At 34.7% G+C, this 21,314-nt stretch overlaps 1 protein-coding gene across 2 annotated transcripts in view; it reads left to right on the top strand.

The window, feature by feature from the left end:
* The window catches only part of STRN3 (striatin 3), a gene marked incomplete at both ends in the record, with an annotated part of 53,563 nt that overhangs the window by 5,324 nt on the left and 26,925 nt on the right, over positions 1 to 21,314 (top strand). For both annotated transcript variants that reach the window (XM_079536796.1, XM_079536795.1), the window contains 6 exons: positions 11,175 to 11,278; positions 16,190 to 16,263; positions 17,554 to 17,635; positions 17,933 to 18,112; positions 18,545 to 18,677; positions 19,809 to 19,950. In XM_079536796.1, the coding sequence (XP_079392922.1) occupies positions 11,175 to 11,278; positions 16,190 to 16,263; positions 17,554 to 17,635; positions 17,933 to 18,112; positions 18,545 to 18,677; positions 19,809 to 19,950 (715 nt within the window). The remainder of the gene's footprint in view (positions 1 to 11,174; positions 11,279 to 16,189; positions 16,264 to 17,553; positions 17,636 to 17,932; positions 18,113 to 18,544; positions 18,678 to 19,808; positions 19,951 to 21,314) is intronic.

The raw sequence follows: 21,314 nt of genomic DNA, 5'->3' as shown, positions 1-21,314 counted from the left end.
ATGCTACTGTAGCAAAATGCACAGTGTATTTCGATTGCATGCGTGTTTATCAGTTGCATCCCAATGGATTTCTGTTGGAAAAGATATGTAACTGACAAACTATTTTATGGCATCTTACAGATAATCACAGAATGTAATCTGAAGTAAAACTTACCTAGTAAAACACTCCTTAAAAATATTTCAACAACACTGGTGGAAAGTGCAATGAAGTAAGTTGCAAAAAGTCAATCCATGTTCTTACTTGGGAGTACTTGTAAATGCTGTGAGGTATGCAAGTAACACGTGCTTTGGAAATGTCTGGCTTCTATTTGTGCCGGTCGTTAAGGCATTTGCTGAAGCATGAGTGCTGAAGTACCTCTTTATGTAAATACAGGTTGTTTACTCTTACACTTTACTGTACAAATACTTAAACTTTGTTTTGTAATGCATTTTTTTCACTGTAGTGTACATAAGTTCAAAAACTAGAAGCTTTCATTCATTAATCATTTCTCTAAGCTGATAGTGAGAACAGCCATGTATGTTGTGGAGTTCCAGTCCCTTTTGCTATTCAGTCCCTTTTTCCTTGACTTGAGAATTCTGTATATTTTGGGTAGAGAGAAGTGTGGCTTTCCAGAAGCTGTTCAGTCAGTTAGAGGCAGATAGCCCCTGGGAGAGCTTCAGGTGCCTCTGTGTGAAGCTGAAAGCCTGCTTTTCTGTGTCTGGGGTACATCCTGCCTTCTTCATAGGCTCCTTGGCAAGACTTTGAAAGGAAAACCTTTCAGAGCTGCTTCCTTTTGTGTATGAGTTAGCCATACAGAGATGGTATGATTTTTAATTAAAGGTAACTGTTCTATAGCATGAGGAAGATATTTAGACAAGTTTGCAATGAGGAGATCTGTTGAAATAGTTCAATATAAGAATTAAGGTTTTGTCCTGCCAATATGGATATATTATTAATATTCCATTTTGTTCATTAAGAAATTGGAATATCATTTGTAGCTCTAAAGTACTTTTGGTTTTTTTTTAAGCTTAAATGTTAAAGTTTTTACTCTTCTGTTTGTCTAATCCTTCCCATAATATTTTTTAAGGAATTTATCTGTATCTTTAACTTTCTGTATAATTCTTATTGCAAGATTCACCTCCTACAGGCAGGTGAACATAACAGAAGAATTAGGATGCTAAGCTATCTGTGCAACCATACAGAGGTAGAATAAGAAATACCTGGATGGCTGTGTGGTCTTGATGAAGGTGTCAAGCTGCATAGCAGTTGACTAGTTTTTTTTCCTGGAATACCAAGTAATTCTGTCAGCACTGGGTATTGAAATTATTTTACTATGTGATCATTACACTTTTATAACTATTTGGAATAAAATCACACTTTAGCAGTGGAGCACGTAACTGTTATTTCATTAAGTTACTCTGATGAATTTTTCTTTTACACGCAACCTTGTTTTAGACAAGGCACAGAAGACTTCTTGGGGGAGAATTACTTAAAATTTCACTGCCATTGCATATTTAATGACCATGTAAGAAATCTTAGTTTGAGGTTTTTTTGTTTTTGTTTTTTTGTGAAGTACCTGGTACCTGGTCATTTCTTACATGCTGAAAGTATGTGTTGAGATAGGGTTATGTTTCTTCATCGTTTTGTCATTTAAGAAGCTAGTGGAAGTGATAACAATGTCTTTTTGTCTTTTCTAATTGATGAGAAGGGATTTAACAAACCTTCAGGACATGTGTACAACTTTGTTTGCATATCTGTTGGATTCCGGCACTCCAGCTGTTCTTGAATTATTCTAAACAGTGGCTCAATGGCATTTGCTGTTTGTTGATACCTTCTGCTTCACCTGTGCAACTCCAACATATATTAGCAGGCACTTGCGAAGTTGGCTCTTCTTTGGGACCATTCCTGAATCTCCACCGTGAGTTCAGGCAGTCTGTAGGGCCTTTTTTTGTTTACCATTATAATATTTTATGAAATAGCTGAATAGCATTAATCTGTTGTTAGAAATTGAGGATAAAATATATATTTCTGGGTTAAATTCTACTTAATGTTACTGAGGGATACGTGTATTCCTGTCCTTTTTGAAGGGCTTGTGCATGTTTATGTCGTGTTTGTGCTCTATGCATTCTGAAATACTGTGGTTCTTCGGTGCTAACTCAAATTTGATTCTGAAGTAGAGAATGAACTTAAGGAATTTCAGACACATGAAGTGCTTCCTGATTATCTCCCTTTTTTAAAATCTGTCACTTGCAGTAAAGTTTCTTTCATTCTCCTAAGTTGGTTGTATTTTCCCGAGCTACGCTCACTCCTTGACTGGTAGCACATCTGGCGCTGCTGATGATCATGCAGCACTATTTAAAAAAATAAAAAAAAAAAAAGCTTTGCCAATGTTTCATGGTAGAGAATGCTCAGTTTCAGTAATCAACTCAAAGCTGTGATTTTTGTCTGTAAAACAATCTCAAAATTAAATCTTCCCAGAGTAATACTACGATCTTTTGCTTGATGCTAGGGTTGCCACCACACAGCTTTTGCTTATATTTCATATAATGCACTATGAGAAAGTAAAGAATAAGCCCTAGTAAGTTAGACTAGACTCTTTTGAACTGTTGACACTTCAAGAGCAGCTAAACTGAAAAAGCTTACTTCCAAGATAAGAGTGATTTATTTGTTTGGGTTTTTGGTATATGCGTGTTTTGTTCTGTGATCTTAAATAAATGAAATTGTAGTGACCAAACTCATGAGTCATACTCAACATTTGGAAGCATTCAAGGAGAAAATGTAAACATATCTGCAAGTTTTACAAGTCTGGTTCTGTTTCATAGCTTTAGCGAGCTTTATACAGTTGAGTTGGCAGAAGGCAGGGCTACTGGCTGCTCCCTCTCTGATAAGTGGTGTAAATTAGTGAGCATTGGCACTGTTCTGTGCCATGAGGCAGGATTAACATTTATGAGCTGCAAAATACCTGTTCCTCCTCAACTTTCTATGGTAGCTCTCATAAAATGTGTTATACTACATATATATTGTATAGAAGCATTTTAACTTTGTATTTCATAATTTTTTCCCCATTAACTTGACAGCAATAGATTTAAATGTAATCAACGTTGCTATTGACTTTACGATGCAAAGCTCTTCAGTCTCGGTGGTATTGTATCCTTTTGTGTATGTGTAGATGGCTTCTCATATTCTGACACCTGAATTTGTGGAGTTTTTTTTGTTTTCAGTCTTCCCAGGGAATGTGTTACTGAACACATTCATGAGCAGTGGCATGAGTGCTAATGACTAGAACAAGTTAATTCAGCTCGTTGTGTTGGATCTGTTGTAGATGTTAATTTCCCATTCCATATTTCTAAATGTAAAAAGTGGATATTCCTGGTTTTGGAAAAGGAGGTGTGCGTCCTTTAGGATGCTTGCCACAGTGGCATTTTCTCTCCCTTTTCCACTCTCTGGTGATGGTAAATGCCTGCTACACTACCAGGTGTGCAGCTTTGTTTTGATCTGTGTGCTGTTTTACTACAAGTAAGAGTTAGAGAGAGCATAATCTTAGTTTTATTTAGTGTTAGGTGTCTAATGAACCTCTAAATGTGGCAGTTAATTACTAACAGCATAACTTAACAATGTAACTTCATTTTAATAATCTACCAGTATAATGATGTTGACAGCATAGACGTCTTTAATTTTAGCAAATATTTTCTTTTGATGTTACCATTGGTGTATAATTAGTCTTACTAGTTGTAGTGGTGGCTTTCATGGAAAGAAAACATTATTTCTATCTTAGATATATTAAAAAAAAAAAAAAAAAAAAAAAAAAAAAAAAGCCCTGCAGTTTTTCAGCAGGATTGGATTTTCTTTTTAGCCAGCAATGATCAGAGATTTGTACCTTTTTTTTTTTTTTTTTTTTTTTTTTTGTAAGGTGGGACTTACGCTTTTAGGAGATATGCAGAAAGTACAAATGACAGTGACAGAATGAGAAACTGCATCCCAGGATGGAATTTTGCAAAAACAATGTAGAGCTCTCTTTCTGAAAAAAAAAATAAAATATTCAGAAGTACCTGCATAATCTATTACTTTACAAATGGAAGATGTAAATACAGAAATTGGAAAGTGATTCCTGTCATGTGATCTGTACAGAGTGGGCAAGGGCAACACTGCAATATAATGTTCCATTCTTTTGTAGTAATTTCAAGAAGAATGCTGAAAATTTGACAAAAAAAGCTGATGAAATAACATTTCAGAATGATCTATTTAGAATTCAGTCTTGGTGGTTAGTCAAAATGAAGTCTTGGAAGGTAGCCTAATTCATCTCTCCCTGGGTGTTAGAAATATTCAGAAATATTCAGAAGCTTTTTGATTTTGAAGTAGAAAATTGTTTAGTTTAAGGGGTGTGACACAGCCTGGTGCTCCACTTGAAAAAGAGAAAGCTAACACCTATCTCACTGAGGAATCTTTTCTATATGTAATCACAGAAGTATAAATGAATTGAGAAATGTGTTCCTCTGTAATCTAAACTAGTGTTATTAATTTTGATGGAAAGAACACGCAAACTTAATCGTCATACTTAGATGCAGAACTGGACCTTTAGAGTAAGCTACCAATAGAACTATGGGATTTCTTTCTTTTTATTTAAAAATAAAAATGCTTTTGTCAGAGTTGTGATATGGTACAAATGCAACTGAATGAAATGTGGACTGTCTAAATGCTGAACTACCTTAAGCGACTTAAGTTTTAAACTAATGTTACTTGTGTCAGTGTTGGTTTGAAGATAAACTTTTCTGGATGCTTCAATTTTCCTGTCAGAGAAGCCTGAAGATTTTACTTTCCTGTTGGAAGACAGAATTTACAGGTGCGTTTTCAGTTGACTCCAGGATTTTTCTGTAAAATCTTGTGCATTCACGGTATTAAATTGCAATCTTAGAAGTAAAGTAAGTGCTGTGTGTGCTCTAACAGGTGAAATGTACTGAATACAGCTGTAGTTTCTGCTCAGAAAGGCAGTATCTTTTCTATTTATTAACTAAAATAGAAACCCAAGGTACTGATTTCATTTATCAAAGCACAGCAGCTTGCTTGTTTGAGGGGTTGTTGAATACACCTCCCAGTGGCTGGTTTTGAAAAATTAAAAAGCAAGAAGAAAACCAACAAGAACCCTTGCTGTGTAAATTCTAAGACTTCCTTGAAGTTCTCTTATAGCTGCTCTGATTGCTATGTGCTTCAGTTTGTGCTTGGCCCTCTGTTTGTAATTGACTGCAGTTGCAGCATGCTGCATTCGAAGTTGTGGACCTGTGTGTGTATAAATATAAATGCATATATTCAAGTGAGCTTTGAAGTCTGGGCAGAAAAATACCTGGGAGACTGATGTTGAAAGTGAAAGAGATCATTAGGGTTTACTTTAGCATTATTTTGCATAGGGCATATCAATAATTTGATGCCTTTGGTAAATGTCTTCGTAACAGTTGCTGTACAGTGATGTCACAGCCTTGGCTAGGTTATGCTTCTTTTGGTAATTTTTAATTTTTTTGTTGTGAATATTGTGGAGAAACCTTCTTGTTAGTTTGACAAAGAAACACTGACTAGAGGCTAATGTAGGAAGTATTTTGTGTTTGAATGTTGGCATCAATAACCTTCGTCTTGACAGATTAAAATATGTAACTGAGATTCTTGAAAGTATCTGTAGTCTCACTGGGAGAGATGATGTGTTGATATGTCAAACTACATAGCATCTTACTATTAACTTTTGTCTGTAAAAGTCACATCAGAAGTACTATTTCTTCTACAGGTGATGCAAAATGAATTTAAGATATGAAAATAGACATAGAGTTTATTTTGCATGACTTGATCTTCAGGAAATGCATACCAAAGGAAGGATGCATATGTATTCAAACAGCCCTAATTGTAAAGAGAGCTTCGTTTATATATTTGGTTTGCATTTGTTTGCTGAGCTCACTCAAACCCTTTTTAGAAACATGCCTGCTTCAGAGTCTTGGGAGCTTCTATTCAAACACGTTTGATAGATCATTGCACTTCTTTTAGCAAGTGTGATATTCAGACTCTTCGTGGAGTAGTAATGATTCATGAGTAGTAAGAAATATTATTACTACTTGGGTAGTCCAATAGCTAACAGAAATACAAGTGATGGCGTTTGAATTGATGCTTGTATGCAAAGGTGGTTGTTTCTTGGTGAAACTAAATGGATATTGTTGAAGATGGAGTAACTATAAGGTTAAAAATGAAAGGCTTTTTTTTTTTTTTTTTTAAGGTGAAAATGAGTTTGTTGGTATGCTAGATAATCCAGTGCCTGAAGGCATTTCTGTTAACTGTCCATTGATTAAAGAAAAAATTGTGTGTTAACACCTGTCAACTAAAAAATTACTGGGCCTTGGGTCTGCCCAGATTGTTGATGTTCTTGTTGATTTACATTTTAGGTACAAAGCAAAGTGCAGATTGGTTAGTGCAGGAGTTGTGATGCTAAAATAAAGTGCCTGCCAAAATTATCAGGTGTGGGGAGCAGTGCTGGCATGCAGGGACACAGATGCTGTCACTGTGGCACCGAGCATTTGAGTTATTCTGTTATGAGTATGTAGATGGTAACAGAGTGACTTCACTTCTCCTGAAATTGATTTAAGTATTCAGTCTCAGTGTGTTAGTAGCTGCAACATGAAGAAGAGTAAACTATGGAGAGTTTGTGTGATCTACTTTATATCTGTTCTCTTCCAAACCCTGTGTCTCTCTGTTTCTGTGCTTCTGGGTGCGCATACTGCCTGCTTTCCCATTGCAGCCTTCTCTGGGCTGCCACTCCTTTGAGTGGAATGGATAACTTTTGCCGAGCACTATGTAATGCCAGTAGGGTGAAGTGAGATGCAATATTTTTTCAGGAAGATGACAGGTGTTTTAAAAATTTCTGGGCACAAACTTACTTTAAAGTGCTATGCCATTGAAACATGCACGGTCCTCATATGAACAGTGGAGCCTGTCTCACCACTCAGCTTTTTAGAGAATATTACTTGAGACTTCAACTTGCAATTTAAAGCTTGATTCAAATAAATGCTGTGCAATTATTCAGAGTGGTCTAGCTCTTTTTTTCTTCCTTGCCCAAGTCTAGTTAACAGCTTAAGTATTAATTATAGTTAAAACACAAAGATAGGCATTATCAGATTTCTATGGATATACTGAAATTCTTCTTATTGCTTTACATACAGTTGATTTTTTTTTTTTTTTTTTTTTTTTTTTTTACGAAATACTCTTTGGGAGAGTTATCAGTGTTTGCAGCTGAAATGAGAATGTGTCATTGTATTGGCAAATCCGTTAGAATCCGTTTGCCTGAATTGTATGAAAAAGTGTTAATATTTCAAAAACATCACATAAATTCTTTAATCAATCTTACATGCTTTGTCATTTAATTCAGAGTCCATGCTGCTTTTTTCTTTGATAGGTCTTACTAGGTTTGAGTTCTTGGTTGATTATTGTGTATCAGAGTTTAGTAATACAGTAAGATTGAAAGCTTATGTATAATTTATTAAATAACCTTTAGTTTGCATATATAATTTTACCTGCCCAGAACACTATAATAACTTTCCTCTTAATAAGTTCAATTGAGGTAAAGATTCTCTTGCAGTCAGGGTTTTCTGTGTGACCGGAGCAATAAAATGCAGGTTAAAGGGTAGCATATGAAATGCAGAGCAACAATTCTTAAAATTTTTAAGACCATTCAAGTTTCTTTAGAAACAAAGCAAAACAGAATTTAATTTTATTCCCAGAAAATGTTCCTTCAGATTTTTAACATCTTTCACAACTTCATTGTGAAATTCTGATACTTGAACAAGTTAAAGTTGCATGGAAGTTTGCTGCCAAAGTGCTTAAAATGTTGTGTTGTGTTTTGATTGAAGAGAGGAAGGGATATGGAGTATTCTAGGAGTGCGGTGTGATCAGTGATTTTAGCTCCTGGGTGGGGAGGACTTCAGTATTCTTGTTTGAGATCTTGGAGTTCAGAGGGTGAAAGACTAATTAATTTTATTTTTAAGGGCTCTTATTTATAGAAGAAAAAAGAAAAAAAAAAAAAAGCAGAAACCCTTCAGACTAAATATCTAGTACTTATTTGTATGGAATTAGAAGAATGCTAAGGTTACCAATTCTGGGATATTAGATGTTAGAATTTCATCTCCTTTCGTTTCTGCATCCCATAGTTATTTAGTCACAGCTCATTCTTTTTCATGGGCTCCATACCATTCAGGTGGTTGCTCAATAATTCTTTTTATCCTTGTGTTGTGTTCTGCCTTGCCATGTTTTAGGCTTTATGTCATGCATCCTTGCACAAACACAAAATATCTGCTGCCCTCTTTCTCAGTGCTCTTTGAATTCACTTTCATAAGAAAACTCAGCAAATTCATGTGATAGTACTCTTATTTACGGGTGAGGGCCAAGGTGCAGAGGAATCTCAGAGTTAGCAAGTTACTGATTTTTGTAGAAAAATAGCAGATATCAGAGAGATGGGAAAATAAATATGAAAATGGGCAATCTAATGAAAGAGGAAGAATCTGCCCTGAAAAAATAAGCTTCTGACTTGGTTTATAATTTGAAGCATAGTCCTGTCTGGATGGGAGATGTGGGGGAAGGATAGGAAATCTAGCAACAATACATAACTAAATTCAGCTATTTAGGGTTTTTTTAAGCCGAGGGAAATTATATTTTTGCATACAGAAATATTGTTTTATAGATATTATAATATTACTATAGATTTTGATTTGAATCTGTAAGTCAGGAGGCGAGAGGCTTGTCTTCTGAGTTTCCTGGACTCTGTATTCGTTTGGGACTTATGTGAGCTGGTCCTGTTATTATTTGATGGTCAGTTACTTTGGTATCCTGTTTGTATCCCTTGTGCCAGCCTTAAGTACTCCCATGGCCTGACAGAGTAGGGTCAGGAAACTGATGTAATTCAGAACTGAGTAAAAAATAAATAAAGATTTCCTCATTAGACTTAATGTGTGTCTGCAAAAGCAGTAATGTTACCCTAGAAGAGAAGCAGAAATTGGAGGAGGTGGATTTGTAAACCTAGAGGTTTACAAATTGATTGAAAACAGTGTAGAGAACTGTCTTGTAGGGGGAAGGAGGGAAGGTGAGTAGTAAACTCTTTTGTGTCATTTTGTTTCCCAGTTTTGGTGCTAATCAGTCATTAATAGTCATAAATCTTACTAGCTCCTACTCTCCAGAGAATCCTTTCAAAGGAAAGGAATACCTTAGGGTTGAAAACTGTATTATAGAGAACATTTCCTCAGTGTTTGTTTTTGTATGGAACTTAACAACTGTGGGAGACATCTGTTTACTTCGTCTTTTGTGTTTAACCTGAGATTTACTGATTCTCCAAAAAATCACTGTTAGGAAATCGTGTTAATTCTTGTGGCTCAGTGTTACACAAAATGTCAACTGATAGTTTTGGCAATCCTCACTGCTCAATTTAGGACTTGAGGAAAGAAGTTAATTAGCCTAGCTTAACAGCAAATCTGTGTAAGTTAATCTTATTTTTTATTTTGTATGGAAGGCCTTGATGTCTAGCAGTATTCTGAAGTAGTCTTTTGTGCAGATAATTTCAATTAGTTTTTAACCATGTGACAGTTACAGTGGATAGAGGAAAAAGGAAAGTTCCCTATAGCTAGAAGTGTGTCTGCCAGAAGATATCAGCTACTATTGATATAAGTGACAAACTTTAGACAAACTGTCTAAAAAGTGCATTCTTTCCTGGCAACCTTTCTTTTAAACCATTTGGACCTTGTGTAGGGTGATATAAATACAGTTGTTTATTAAGGACTTTTTTCTTGGCTTTTTACAGGTGAATTTAAGTAAGAATTTAAGTAAGTGTGAACATTTAATTATGTGTGACCATGTGTCCAGAATTATTTCCAGAAGAAGGAGATAGTTTGGCTGTGAGCATGTAAGAGGCAGATGCAGCTACAGCGTTTTCTTCTCAGGTATTTGCAGGCAGAGGGTGAAACAAGGCCCAGCATTTGCACCTGGTGACTAAGGTGTGACAAATGGTTGTAAAAGGATGCTATCCAAAGGAGGGAGACTGATAGGTGTGAACACTATCACTTACAGAAGATCTGAATTAGGAGAAGAATCCCATACTGCATACTGTTGTGTTAAAGAGCAGAAGAGCTTTAGTGACCATGCTTCAGTGATGATTTTTGGAGTATTTATTTCTGGTATTATTTTTATGAGTAGACTCTATGCAGATACGGGAGTTTCCAAACTTTGAAGAGTGGTGCTGAGCATATGTGCATGTAACATACTAGTTTTTATTTTTCCAATTGCTTTTATTACTAATTTTGATTATTTATTTATTTATTGTACAAAGGCATTATTTACTGAAAGTTTTGTTGTCTTATCCTCATTTTCATTAGTCAAGCCTGACAGGTTGGGCTTGTGGAACATTCTGGTCATTTGCTGCTAGTGGAATGCAAACTGTGTTTAGTTAGAATTGTCTTCAACACTATTCACTTTGTTTTGGATTAGAATCACTTCTACACTATTTTTTAAAAATTTGGTTATCATAGTTGCAGTTACGTACAGTTGTTGGGTTTGCTCGACTCCCTCCATCCCCTATCAGTGGGAAGATCTTTTGCTTCATATAAGATGGCATTAAAAAAATAATAAACCCTGATATTCTAATTTTTGACTGTCTTCAATTGTCAGTAGGTGAATCTGTGAAATAAATCTGTTTCTTGCATAGTTAATTTATTAAGTCTGTATCTGAGTTCTTATGCTAATTTCTTTTTCTTGTTTTGTTCAAAAAATAACATTTAAAACTAAATGGCTTTAAAGTATGTATCTTTTAATATGGCTTCTTCTTCAGAAGAAAATGTATAAAAGAATGTATGCTAACAATGTCGTAAGACAAAGACGTGCATTTATTGTGATTCCTGTTTGTACCTTTTCTTACTACATTATACCTGTATCTCAATGCAAAAAAAAAAAAAAAAAAAAAAAAAAAAAGCTGGCAAACAAGAAATACTCTTATGAGCCAAAACCAACATACAGTCTCCTGGGCAGAAATATTTTTGTTATTAATAATTGACTAAAGTGATTCTTACAAAACAGTTTCTCTTTTGTTTTATATTTTTCTTCTGAGCCAGATTTGTAATGCTTCGTTTTGGGAACAGAATAAAATAAAATAATTGTTTTTTCTTTTTTTGTGTGTGTGTGTTTTCAGGCTCGGATAGCATTTCTACAAGGGGAAAGAAAGGGTCAAGAAAACTTGAAGAAAGATTTAGTGAGAAGAATAAAAATGTTAGAATATGCATTAAAACAAGAAAGGTATGTATATGTATTTCTTAAACTTTTATTATACACGTAAGACTTAACAGACTAGGAAGAAAGGTGCATTCACTTTTTCACTTTGTGTGAATGGTTTTTACTAGATTATTCTACTGTTGCTTTATATGCACTGTTTTTGTGGTGGGTCATCGCCACATTGTGCCAACTGTCTGAGTTTTTGGTAACAATTACTGAAAAAAAATTAATTATTGATAATTAAACAAAAGTGGTGTTTAATAAAGTAGTGTTCTTGTCTCACTTTTTCTGGTGATCTTTTGTGGCTGCTATAATACAAATTTGCTCAGTTTCCAAATTGGTCTCATGTCTTAAAAACGGAAAGTTCAAATTGAGTAGATTGTCTTTTCTGGTTTGAAGAATAAGTGCTGTTATTTCATGTGGTGAACACTAGAATTTCTAGTCTCAGTAAGTGTATTTTCTGTAGTATTAACATGATGTTATAAAAAATTTGTCAGATCATAGAATGACTTGGGTTGGAAAGAGTTGCTACCCTCTGATAGGGACTAGGCCAGGTTTCTCAAAGTCTAATCTAACCTGCCTTGAATGCTTTCAGGGATGGGGCATCTACCTCTTCTTTGGGTAACTTGTTCCAGTGCCTCGCCACCCTCTGAGTAAAGAATTTCTTCCTAACATCTAACTTACATTTCCCCTCTTGTGGTTTAAAGTCATTACTGCTTGTCTCGTCACTATCAGATAGTGTAAAGAGATGATCCCCCTTCTGCTTATGTTAAATATTCATTTCACTCCATGCAGGTTAATGACTTTCAAAACTTCACAGTATCTTATTGGCTGTCAGTTTCAGTTGACCAAAGATTGTGCTTTATTTTGTAAAAGCACTAGGCAGACAGACTTGTCATATGCCTGTATTTTCAGTAATGGACTGAATTCTTTAATTTAATTTTATCTTATTCTCAAAATGAAGCCAAATCCAAGTGTGTGAGCTTTTTAAGGGTCTGGCAAAAAAGTAGTCAGCGTTTGTTTACTTTGATTTGTGGGGAATGTTCCTTCCAGTGTAAATAAAAACGTGTCCAGGTGAAACCTAACTATTACTGTGACATTTTTGGTTAGTTGTTCAAGACTGAACATGGTTCACATTATAAATTAGTACTGTAAGTAGCTAAGCAGTACAGAAACAACTGATTAGTCAGTTCTCTTACAAAAATCTAATGTAATGAGGATGACTGCATATCTCTGTGTGAAACATCCTGTATAAAGGTGTACTTCAGAACACAGTGTATGTTTATATTGCAGATCATAGCATCACCTCATGTATTTTCTGGTGAGGTAATAGTCTGCAAGGAGCTGCTTCATTCACTTCTGTTCTCAGGGTGGAAAGTAACTCAAGTTTCCTACTGGTGTAAGACTAAGAGTTACACTGTTAGATCATACCAGCTATGTGCAAATGACTCTGAATTACAGTCAGATGAGAACTGTGATGAGCAGGTGGTGTACTTCTCATTTAATAGAACGTTGAACAGTTGAAGGAAAGCAGTTTGTTGGGTTTTTTTTAGCAGTGATAAACTCTTTGTGTGCTGCATGTGGAGACTTGCTGCAAATATACGCTGTAAAGCTGTGGGGATTGCCTATTTACTAAGATAAATCAAAGACAGTTAATAAGAGCTGTAGTATGAAGGCAGAATGTGCAGCTAATGGTTTTGTTGAAGACTCATTGATGCTTTCCCTTGAAATTAAACTACCTTTGTAGTTTGACTTCCCATGAAATTCCAGAATTCATCTAATGAGGAAGAAATTCAAAATCATACGTACAGCAGAAGAAACATACAGTTTATTTTAGTTCTTTTGGCTGCTGGATACAACCCAATGCTGCTTAGTTTTCAAAAGGTAAATCTTTGCTTAACTCCCCAGCCAAAATTGTCATGAAGATTGCTAAACACAGGAACTGAAACTCTGGCTTTGATTGGTGAATGAGTGGGAGGCAATGAGGAAGCTGTTCGTACTTCTTTTGCTGCTAACACCCAGTAGTTCGAGGGGATCTAATTGTACAAGTATTGCGATTTGATTATGGAGAGCAAGCAGCTACTGATTTCTTAGCGTGTCATCTAAGAATGATATGTTAGCTTTGGTTGTTGCTCTGAACGAAGAGTTCAAGGTGATAGGAGTTAGTTTTTTCTTGCCATTGGTGTTCTACAGGCGACACCAGCAAATGATATCAGCCTGGAGACCAAAAAAAAAAAAAAGAATTCTGATCTCAATGTTGAGAACAGTTATCAGTATTATACCTGACTTCTTCCCATACCTTTTTCCTTCCGTTGCTGAATTCCTCATGCTGTCAAATAGTTTAATGCAGAAATGTTAAATTATAGGGAGTAAAAAAAAAAAAAAAAAAAAAAGCTCATTCAGATTATGATGAATATCATGGTTTCTCAGATGAAGAACATAAAGTAGGACATTAGTTTGTAAGATTAAATAAAATGCTGTAGTAGCTGTGGAATAGTTTAGTATTTCTGGTATTTCTCTCCAAGTATGTTAGAAGTGTAATGTTTTAAAGAAGAAAATTTTTGTAACTTTAATTTCCTTGAGTGTTTTGGGTCAGCTTATGAATTTTTGTAACACTATGATACCTTAAAAGGGTATGCATATGAGTTGGGATTCTTTTGTTTGTTGCTAGCAGATATGTCTTTATGGCGCTCTGTAGACATAGCCAGACATACTCTGATGCATACTTTGAACCACTCTATTCCAATCTTAATTAATGTAGTGATAAATTAATAATACTTTCTGAGATGGTAAAACTATGCCTGTATTTTCATCTGTTTTTTGGGTTGAAGCTACTACCAATTCTTGCAATTGGGTGGTAGAATTCAATAGATAGAATAGGCAGCAAACAATTAAATCCACTTAGAGGCGTTTCGTCTTCTCTTAATTTCTTCATTCATAGAAACCTAGCTTCAGAAGGATAGCAAGTCAGTACTCAAAAGATTCCTCTTGCAAAATTCAATTACTATGTGATATGGGACAGGAATTACTGTCACTTTAGTGATTTTTAAAGTATATAATAATTTAGCCTTGGTTATGTGGAAAATATGGAGGAGTATTTCTTCCTGTAAAAATGAAGTTGAGAATCAAATGTGATGTGAAAGACCAAATAGATCTAATTACATGCAGCAGTATTTTGTGTTATTGGTAGTGTCTTGTTGTTGGTATCTAGATCAAATACTTCATTATACTCTGTCAAAACAGAAATTTGGTTATGCTTTCAAATTGTAGCTACAAAATGGAACTCGAATATCACTTGCAATGGCTGTGAATTGGGAAAAAAAAAAAAGTTGGTTTCTTAACTACAGTGCTTTATTAACTTCACTCATTAATTTATTTGACTTAGTTTCTTACTTAGTGTCATTTTCTAATTTTTTTTTTTTACCCAGATCTGTTACAGTACTTATAGTTTGTATACTTTTATCTGTAATGCCTCTGGCCTTTTACAGGGTGTAACAAAGCTTTGTCTCAGGTTGGAATGAGCACCTGCTGTACACAGTCTTACTAGTAGATGGGTGAAATACATTCAAATAACTTAAAAACTTGTGTTTGTATTTAATTGTCAGCCAGATTATTCAGCTACAGTGTAACTGGTACAAAATGCAGAGTTTTCTTGTTACAAAGGGTCAATAGTGCCATCTACTGACAGTTTGTTAATGAGACTGCACCTAACTGCCTGCAGTTTTGGCAGAAACTTTTTTAATTTAGAAGTTTTCTATACCATCACTTATGTCAGGCAGCATTTGGGATGATATTTTGTCTTGAGTTTTAAAAAACCTCCAGCAGTGGATTGGCTATTCGAAAGGGAAATTTTTAATATATCCTTGTTTTTGTCCAGCTTGTTTCATTATGTACCTTTTCCCAAGAAGTTCTAATATCTTCTTATTTGGGGACAGTCTTTAAAATTGGTGGAAACTGGATGTGATTCAGTCAAATATTTGATTTATAAGTGTGAAGTTTGCTGTGTTTAAGAGACTTCTCTAAAATGTGACTGACTTAACTTTCTTTTGACGTTCTTTCTCTACTATGGAACATCTAGAGTTCTTTTTACTGAAATTTTGAGAGTTTATTTTCAGGGGATTTATGCAGGGGGGGAAAAGCAGTTGTTAGTGGTGTAGGATAAAGATAGAGAATTCAAGGGTATAGGTGTAGATAGTGCATATGATTTTCCTGGATATAAAGGGAGCTTTGAAGGTGCTTGGTAAGCATCCTTAGTTGCGAAGATGATTGGGATGGTTCTTGTGTGCCTTTGTGGAAAAGTTTCACCACAACTGATTTTTAAAAATTGACGTGAAAGGAGAAGATAGGCATTGAGAGACTGGGAGATAAGAAGCAGGAGGGCACTCTTGCATATGTGGATTGAGGAGAGATTGGAAGCTAAGTCTTAAGTCAGTGGGGAAGATAAAATCAGTAAAATTACATGTGATGGGGGCAGGTAGCATTACAGCGTAGTTCTTTAAGGGAGAAAATCTCTAACGTGCAAAGGCAGAGTGGGAGTTGAAGGTGACAAATAGCTAGGGATCCCAAATATGACATTCATTCATCATAGTATGATTGTTTAGGCTGTGACAGTAGTGCAGCTGAAGAAATCACCCATGGTAAATAATTGAACCTAGCTGATGTGTTTAAAAAAAAAAAAAAAAAAAAATCTTGGAGAGCAGAGCAAATACTCGGTTGTCACCTTTGCATTGTTTGATAATTATAATTGTAAGAAGGCTTTCTCAAAATTCTTGAAGAACGAGAATTAATTGCATGATACTGTAATTATTGTAATTGTATTGCATTTGGAATAAGGGGTGTTCTGTTAATATGGTTGTTTTAAACGGGAGTAGGAAAATATTTGAGCTGATAAAAGCATCCTGTGCTAATTTGTTAAATCTTTGCATATTTTTTCAGGGCAAAGTATCATAAATTGAAGTATGGCACAGAATTGAACCAAGGTGACTTGAAAATGCCAACTTTTGAATCAGGTAACTTTTATGATAGTACCTGTTCTAGAACAGTTTCTTTGTACTGTTCTAGATTTGCTCAGTTTATTGCAACTTTCTCTTTTTTCCCTCTTGATTACGTTACAGAGGAAAAAAAATCTAGGAAAAATGTGATATTGGGTAAATATTTTTGATCTCTAAATCATAACAAATTGACCTTTTTATTTTGAAACAACTCTGAACATAATGAAAGTTTGAAGTAGTTGCACAATTCCTTATTAAGTTGCTGCTGCTCTTACTGCTTTTAAAATCACTGTTCATTTAAAATCACTGTTCAACATTTCATGTCAGTTTGACATCCATCTAGAAGGAAAGTTTAAGTGTACAAAAGCATCAGAAATACTGTTGTTTGGTGCTGCTACAAGGTGCTAGTTTTTGAAGAATGAGCGGGGGAAAGAAGCTACTGAATTGGCTTGGAAAAAAATACTGAGTTTTATTTTATCTTAAATGAAGGAAAAATGGCCTACGAGTTTTAAAAAAAAAAAAAAAAAAAAGTCTATCCTTATTGCCTCCAAAGTGCATCGAATTTTGCAATGTAGATGCGAAGGTTATCATGATGGTTCCCTTTTCACAATATTGCAGATAAAAGAAGGAGTTTTTGGAAATATAACTGTTTAATAAGCAAAAATAAATGTGGCTTCTACTGTAATGTAGGTCTTTGGAAAGTTGCAGTGTTGGCCTGTATTTTTGCAGTGTGCCTTAAAATTGTGGTTCACAGATCACTCTTGTTTCGTTTATTTCTATTTCAGAATTGCCACATTTTGGGTACTTCTACCCTCAGCTGAAACTACAGATCATGATTCATGTTTTTCATGGGATTTCTAATATATGTTTAAAAGCAATGGAAGTTAGATGGTTTAATCCTTAAGCTCTAAACTTGTGTTTTATAGTCTCTGCCTTAGTAAAGATGCAGTGGGCTCAAGATTTTAGTTGTTGACAGTAAACACATGGAATCTGTGTTAAACTTGACGTCTTTGTTTTCTCCAAATGAATACTTTTTCCAGCTGCTATTCTTGAGGTGGAGAACTGATTTTGTTCTGTTAAACTATTTGCTTCATGCTCCAACAGATAACTGAAGCACAGGGGGGAAAAAAGCCCTCTTTAATTAAAAGGAACTACTGCAGTAGGCTGCAAGTAATTTGAAGATTGCTTTTTGTAAATATTTGCTTTTCATGTCATTGGTGCATTGTGAAAAGTTGATTTTAAAAATCAAACAAAGCCACAAAAAAAACCTTCCAAAAACCAATAATTGCTGATAATGCTATCTTTCAGAAGAAACCAAAGATACGGAGGTTCCTGCAGTACCTCAGAATAGCCAACTGACCTGGAAGCAAGGCAGGCAGTTACTAAGACAGTAAGTAACACTGTTGGAATGTTGGTTTATTCACGCTTTTTCCTGAGGTCTCAGGATCCGTTTGTTTGCATACATCTTGATTCAAAGTAATTGAGATGAGCACACAGTGGGCCATGATGCAGGAGTTTGTAGTCTTGATCTTTAAACAGTGTACATGAAGCTTTTCCATGTGAGATGGTTAGAGATGAAACTCATCTTCTGTAATATATATTATAGCAGCATTAATTTGTAAGAGTCAATACAGATTTCTTTCATTTTTCCATCAAATGTGCTTTCTTCTTTCTTAATACATACTAGGTATCTTCAGGAAGTAGGTTATACAGATACGATACTGGATGTACGCTCCCAGCGGGTAAGGTCTTTGCTTGGGCTCTCCAATTCAGAACCAAATGGTTCAGTAGAGACAAAGAATTTAGAACAGATCCTCAATGGGGGCGAATCTCCTTCATCAAAACAAAAGGGACAGGAAATCAAAAGGTAAGTGAAGAGGTGAGAAATGCATGAAGTTTATGTAGTCATTTTAATGTACTGGTCAGTTCACATAGAACTTCAGACTCTTGAGTCTCTGAACACTGTGAGCATAGCAGACTACAAATGATTATGAACTTCAGTGAAATTGATTGTAAGTCTTGCATAGAAAACATTGGGTTATATGATGTAAATTCAGCTTCAATGCCACTTTGGAATTGTTATTTTAAGGAAAGTTACTGCTGAGTGATGTAACATGAAGAATTAGACTGCTGTAGAAACATCGTACAGTCATTTCTTGTTTTGTTTTGTTTTTTTTTTTTTGCTAGTTTTAAAATTGTTGAACTGTTAAGTCAGACAGCTACTGTGTTTAATGTTAATTCATCTTCCAAAAATCTCATGAGTAAAACTCTCTCCCTGTTAATGTTTTTATTTTTGTAGGAACTCCGGTGATGTTCTTGAAACATTTAACTTCTTAGAAAATGCAGATGATAGTGATGAAGAAGAAGAGAGCGACATGATAGAGGATATTGCAGAAGGAAAAGAGAAACATCGGATAAATAAGAAACACAAAGTAAAAGAAATTTAAGATATTGTTTCGCATGCGCAAACCCTATCTTAAAAGGGAAATATCTTTTCCTTTTTCCCTAGATAGTCAATATCATGTCATTTCTTTTATTCCACACTAGAAAATTCTGTCACTGTGATTTCTTTATGCAAAGAGGTTATTTAGGACAGTCATACTGACAATTTTCTGTACTATTCTGTAGAATGGAAGTGCCTATGGCTGCTTTTCTGCTGTTCATAAGTAGCTCAACTGTCATTCAACATTAGCTCAGCTTAATGAAAGTTTGAATGTCCCAGCTTGACTTGTTAGGAAGGGTTTTACACTGTACCTTTAGTTATTAACTTATACATCTAGTAAATAGTCGATTGAGATGTTTTTTGAATCTTTGTTCTAGGGCAGTAGAAAGTCTTATATAATAAGTAAATCTTTAAGCATTTGTTAAGAGATTACACTTGTTTGATTCTTGACAAAATTTTTATAAGAAAAAAATAAATAATTGAAGCTTTGTTTACTTCAGTTTTAAAAAGCCTTTCTGCAAAAGTACAAGAATATTGAGGAACTCATGTAGAAACCCAGCCCCACGTTGAATTTTTATTCACCTGCAGAATGAAAGAGAACTTCTTGGTGATTTCTTGGTAGGGAATTGTTTCTGTTGCCTTTAGGTGAAGATGTGATACAACTACTAAAAAGATTAGTTTCAGAAACACTTGTGAATATTTTCCAAACTTATGTTTAGTACAGAAATATAAATGGAAGGCAAAAAGGAAAAAATAATTATAGACCAGCAGGAAACAGTTTCTAAAGCTTCTCTGCAAAGTTGTTGATATTGCAAGAAAAAAAGTAAAATTTTCCAGTTAATGCCTATTAAATCAGAACTGAAAATTAGGCTATATGGGTTTGGTTTTGTTGCTAAACCTCATATGTCAATATTCTTTTCCTTTCTAATGATTAGTTGACTGTGCTTCTCTCTTTTCATTTTTACTTGTTGTAAGCAGCTATAGTTCTGTGTGGATCTGAGCATGCTTCATGTTAAGAACAAAGTCATCGATGAGCATAATCGCTATCGTTTATAATGAAACATTTGAGTAGATAAAGGTTGGTGGTTAAAATGCAGGAATGTTCTTTATTTGATTGCAGATTGGTAATGAAGGTTTAGCTGCTGACCTTACAGATGATCCCGATACTGAAGAAGCCTTGAAAGAATTTGATTTTTTAGTGACAGCTGAAGATGGTGAGGGAGCTGGAGAAGCCCGAAGTTCTGGAGATGGAACAGAGTGGGGTGAGATGCTAACAAAGCAATTTAGAAATAGAAAAATACTTGTTCATGACTGTCCGGTATCTTCACAGGTTGTGTGGATGTGCGGATGGTTGTGATGCTGGTGATTAGCTATTAATGTCTAGAATGCTGAAACTTCCATATTTATATTTTAGTGGAAAGAAATATAATTATACTTCCAAATGTTTTACTTTTGATTAAAGAAAAATCCAATGAAAGGAATGTACTGCTTGAATAGGACCAGGATTCTGAATGTTTTTGTATTTGAATTAAATAGGCTTTTGAATTTTGATTTTTGTTCTGTTTTTCTGATAGGGAACTTTAGACTTGTGTTGAGCTTAAATTAATTTCTTTGGTTCGCTTGTAAAAATTAATTTTGAAGGTACCAAGGATTAGGAAGTGTTTGTTTGGAATTAGTATCAGAAAGTTGATCTTTTTCTTTTTTTTTTTCTTTTTTTTTTTTTTTTTAATTTCCAAGCTCTGTTTTGTTTCTAATTGGAAGATGAAGGCAGACAAGTTGTAACCTTTAGTTTTAGTAGTATTTACTTGGTTTTAGAAGCATTTTAGTTGCCTAGTGTTGTTCACCTTTAAAAACTATGTTATTTGACTAATTTATTGGTTGTCTTTATATAGCCAAGCAGGCAGATCTCTCAGTATGAGAATTCTCTTAGGCCCTGACACCAAGGTTCTGATTTTGAATTTGCACTTCCCTTTCAAATATCAAGTGCAGAGAATTCTGGTTTCTGAATCAGTCTTACCAGTACGGTATATAGAAAGACATACATACTGCTGCTTTTCTTCTGTAATGTAAATAGTTGCTCAGCTCTATTTTCTTTTCAGTGTTGTTTTTTTTTTTTTTTTTTTCCCTGCTCCAGTGTTCCCTGTCCTAGCATCCCTACCATTCCTTGTTTTAGTGAGGATTTATGCTCTCTGACACAAAATGCGAAGAACCAGTGTTTTTAAATATATTTCTTTATAGATATTTTAATATAAGCGAATCAAGCATCAAATATTTTTGCTTTCAATAGTTAATCATTGAAGTAGTATCAGTAGGTCTAACTCCAGATACATTAAAACTTTTAATTACTAAATTTGATGGTTACATTTGTGCTATTAGAAATTTCTGCAAATCAGCCTGCCACTGACTGTGGACATCTTCCATTCTGCCTATAATACAGTTCTAATGAATGCGTTCCTCCTATTTATAAATACCTCATTTAATGTGCTTTGAGTCTTAAATTATTTTGAGATATTTTGATATAAAGTCTGTCATGTGATATTTTGCTAGAACAGTTTATCTTCAAAATAGCGAAAGATGAGCAAATTCAAGCCATTTTAAACAAGGTATGCCATTTTTCATTGAAAAA

This window comes from Tetrao urogallus (genome assembly GCF_951394365.1).
Source record: "Tetrao urogallus genome assembly, chromosome: 6".
Taxonomy (NCBI): domain Eukaryota; kingdom Metazoa; phylum Chordata; class Aves; order Galliformes; family Phasianidae; genus Tetrao; species Tetrao urogallus.
The sequence above is the reverse complement of the archived record's forward strand: the minus strand, read 5'-3'. Positions and strand labels throughout refer to the sequence as shown.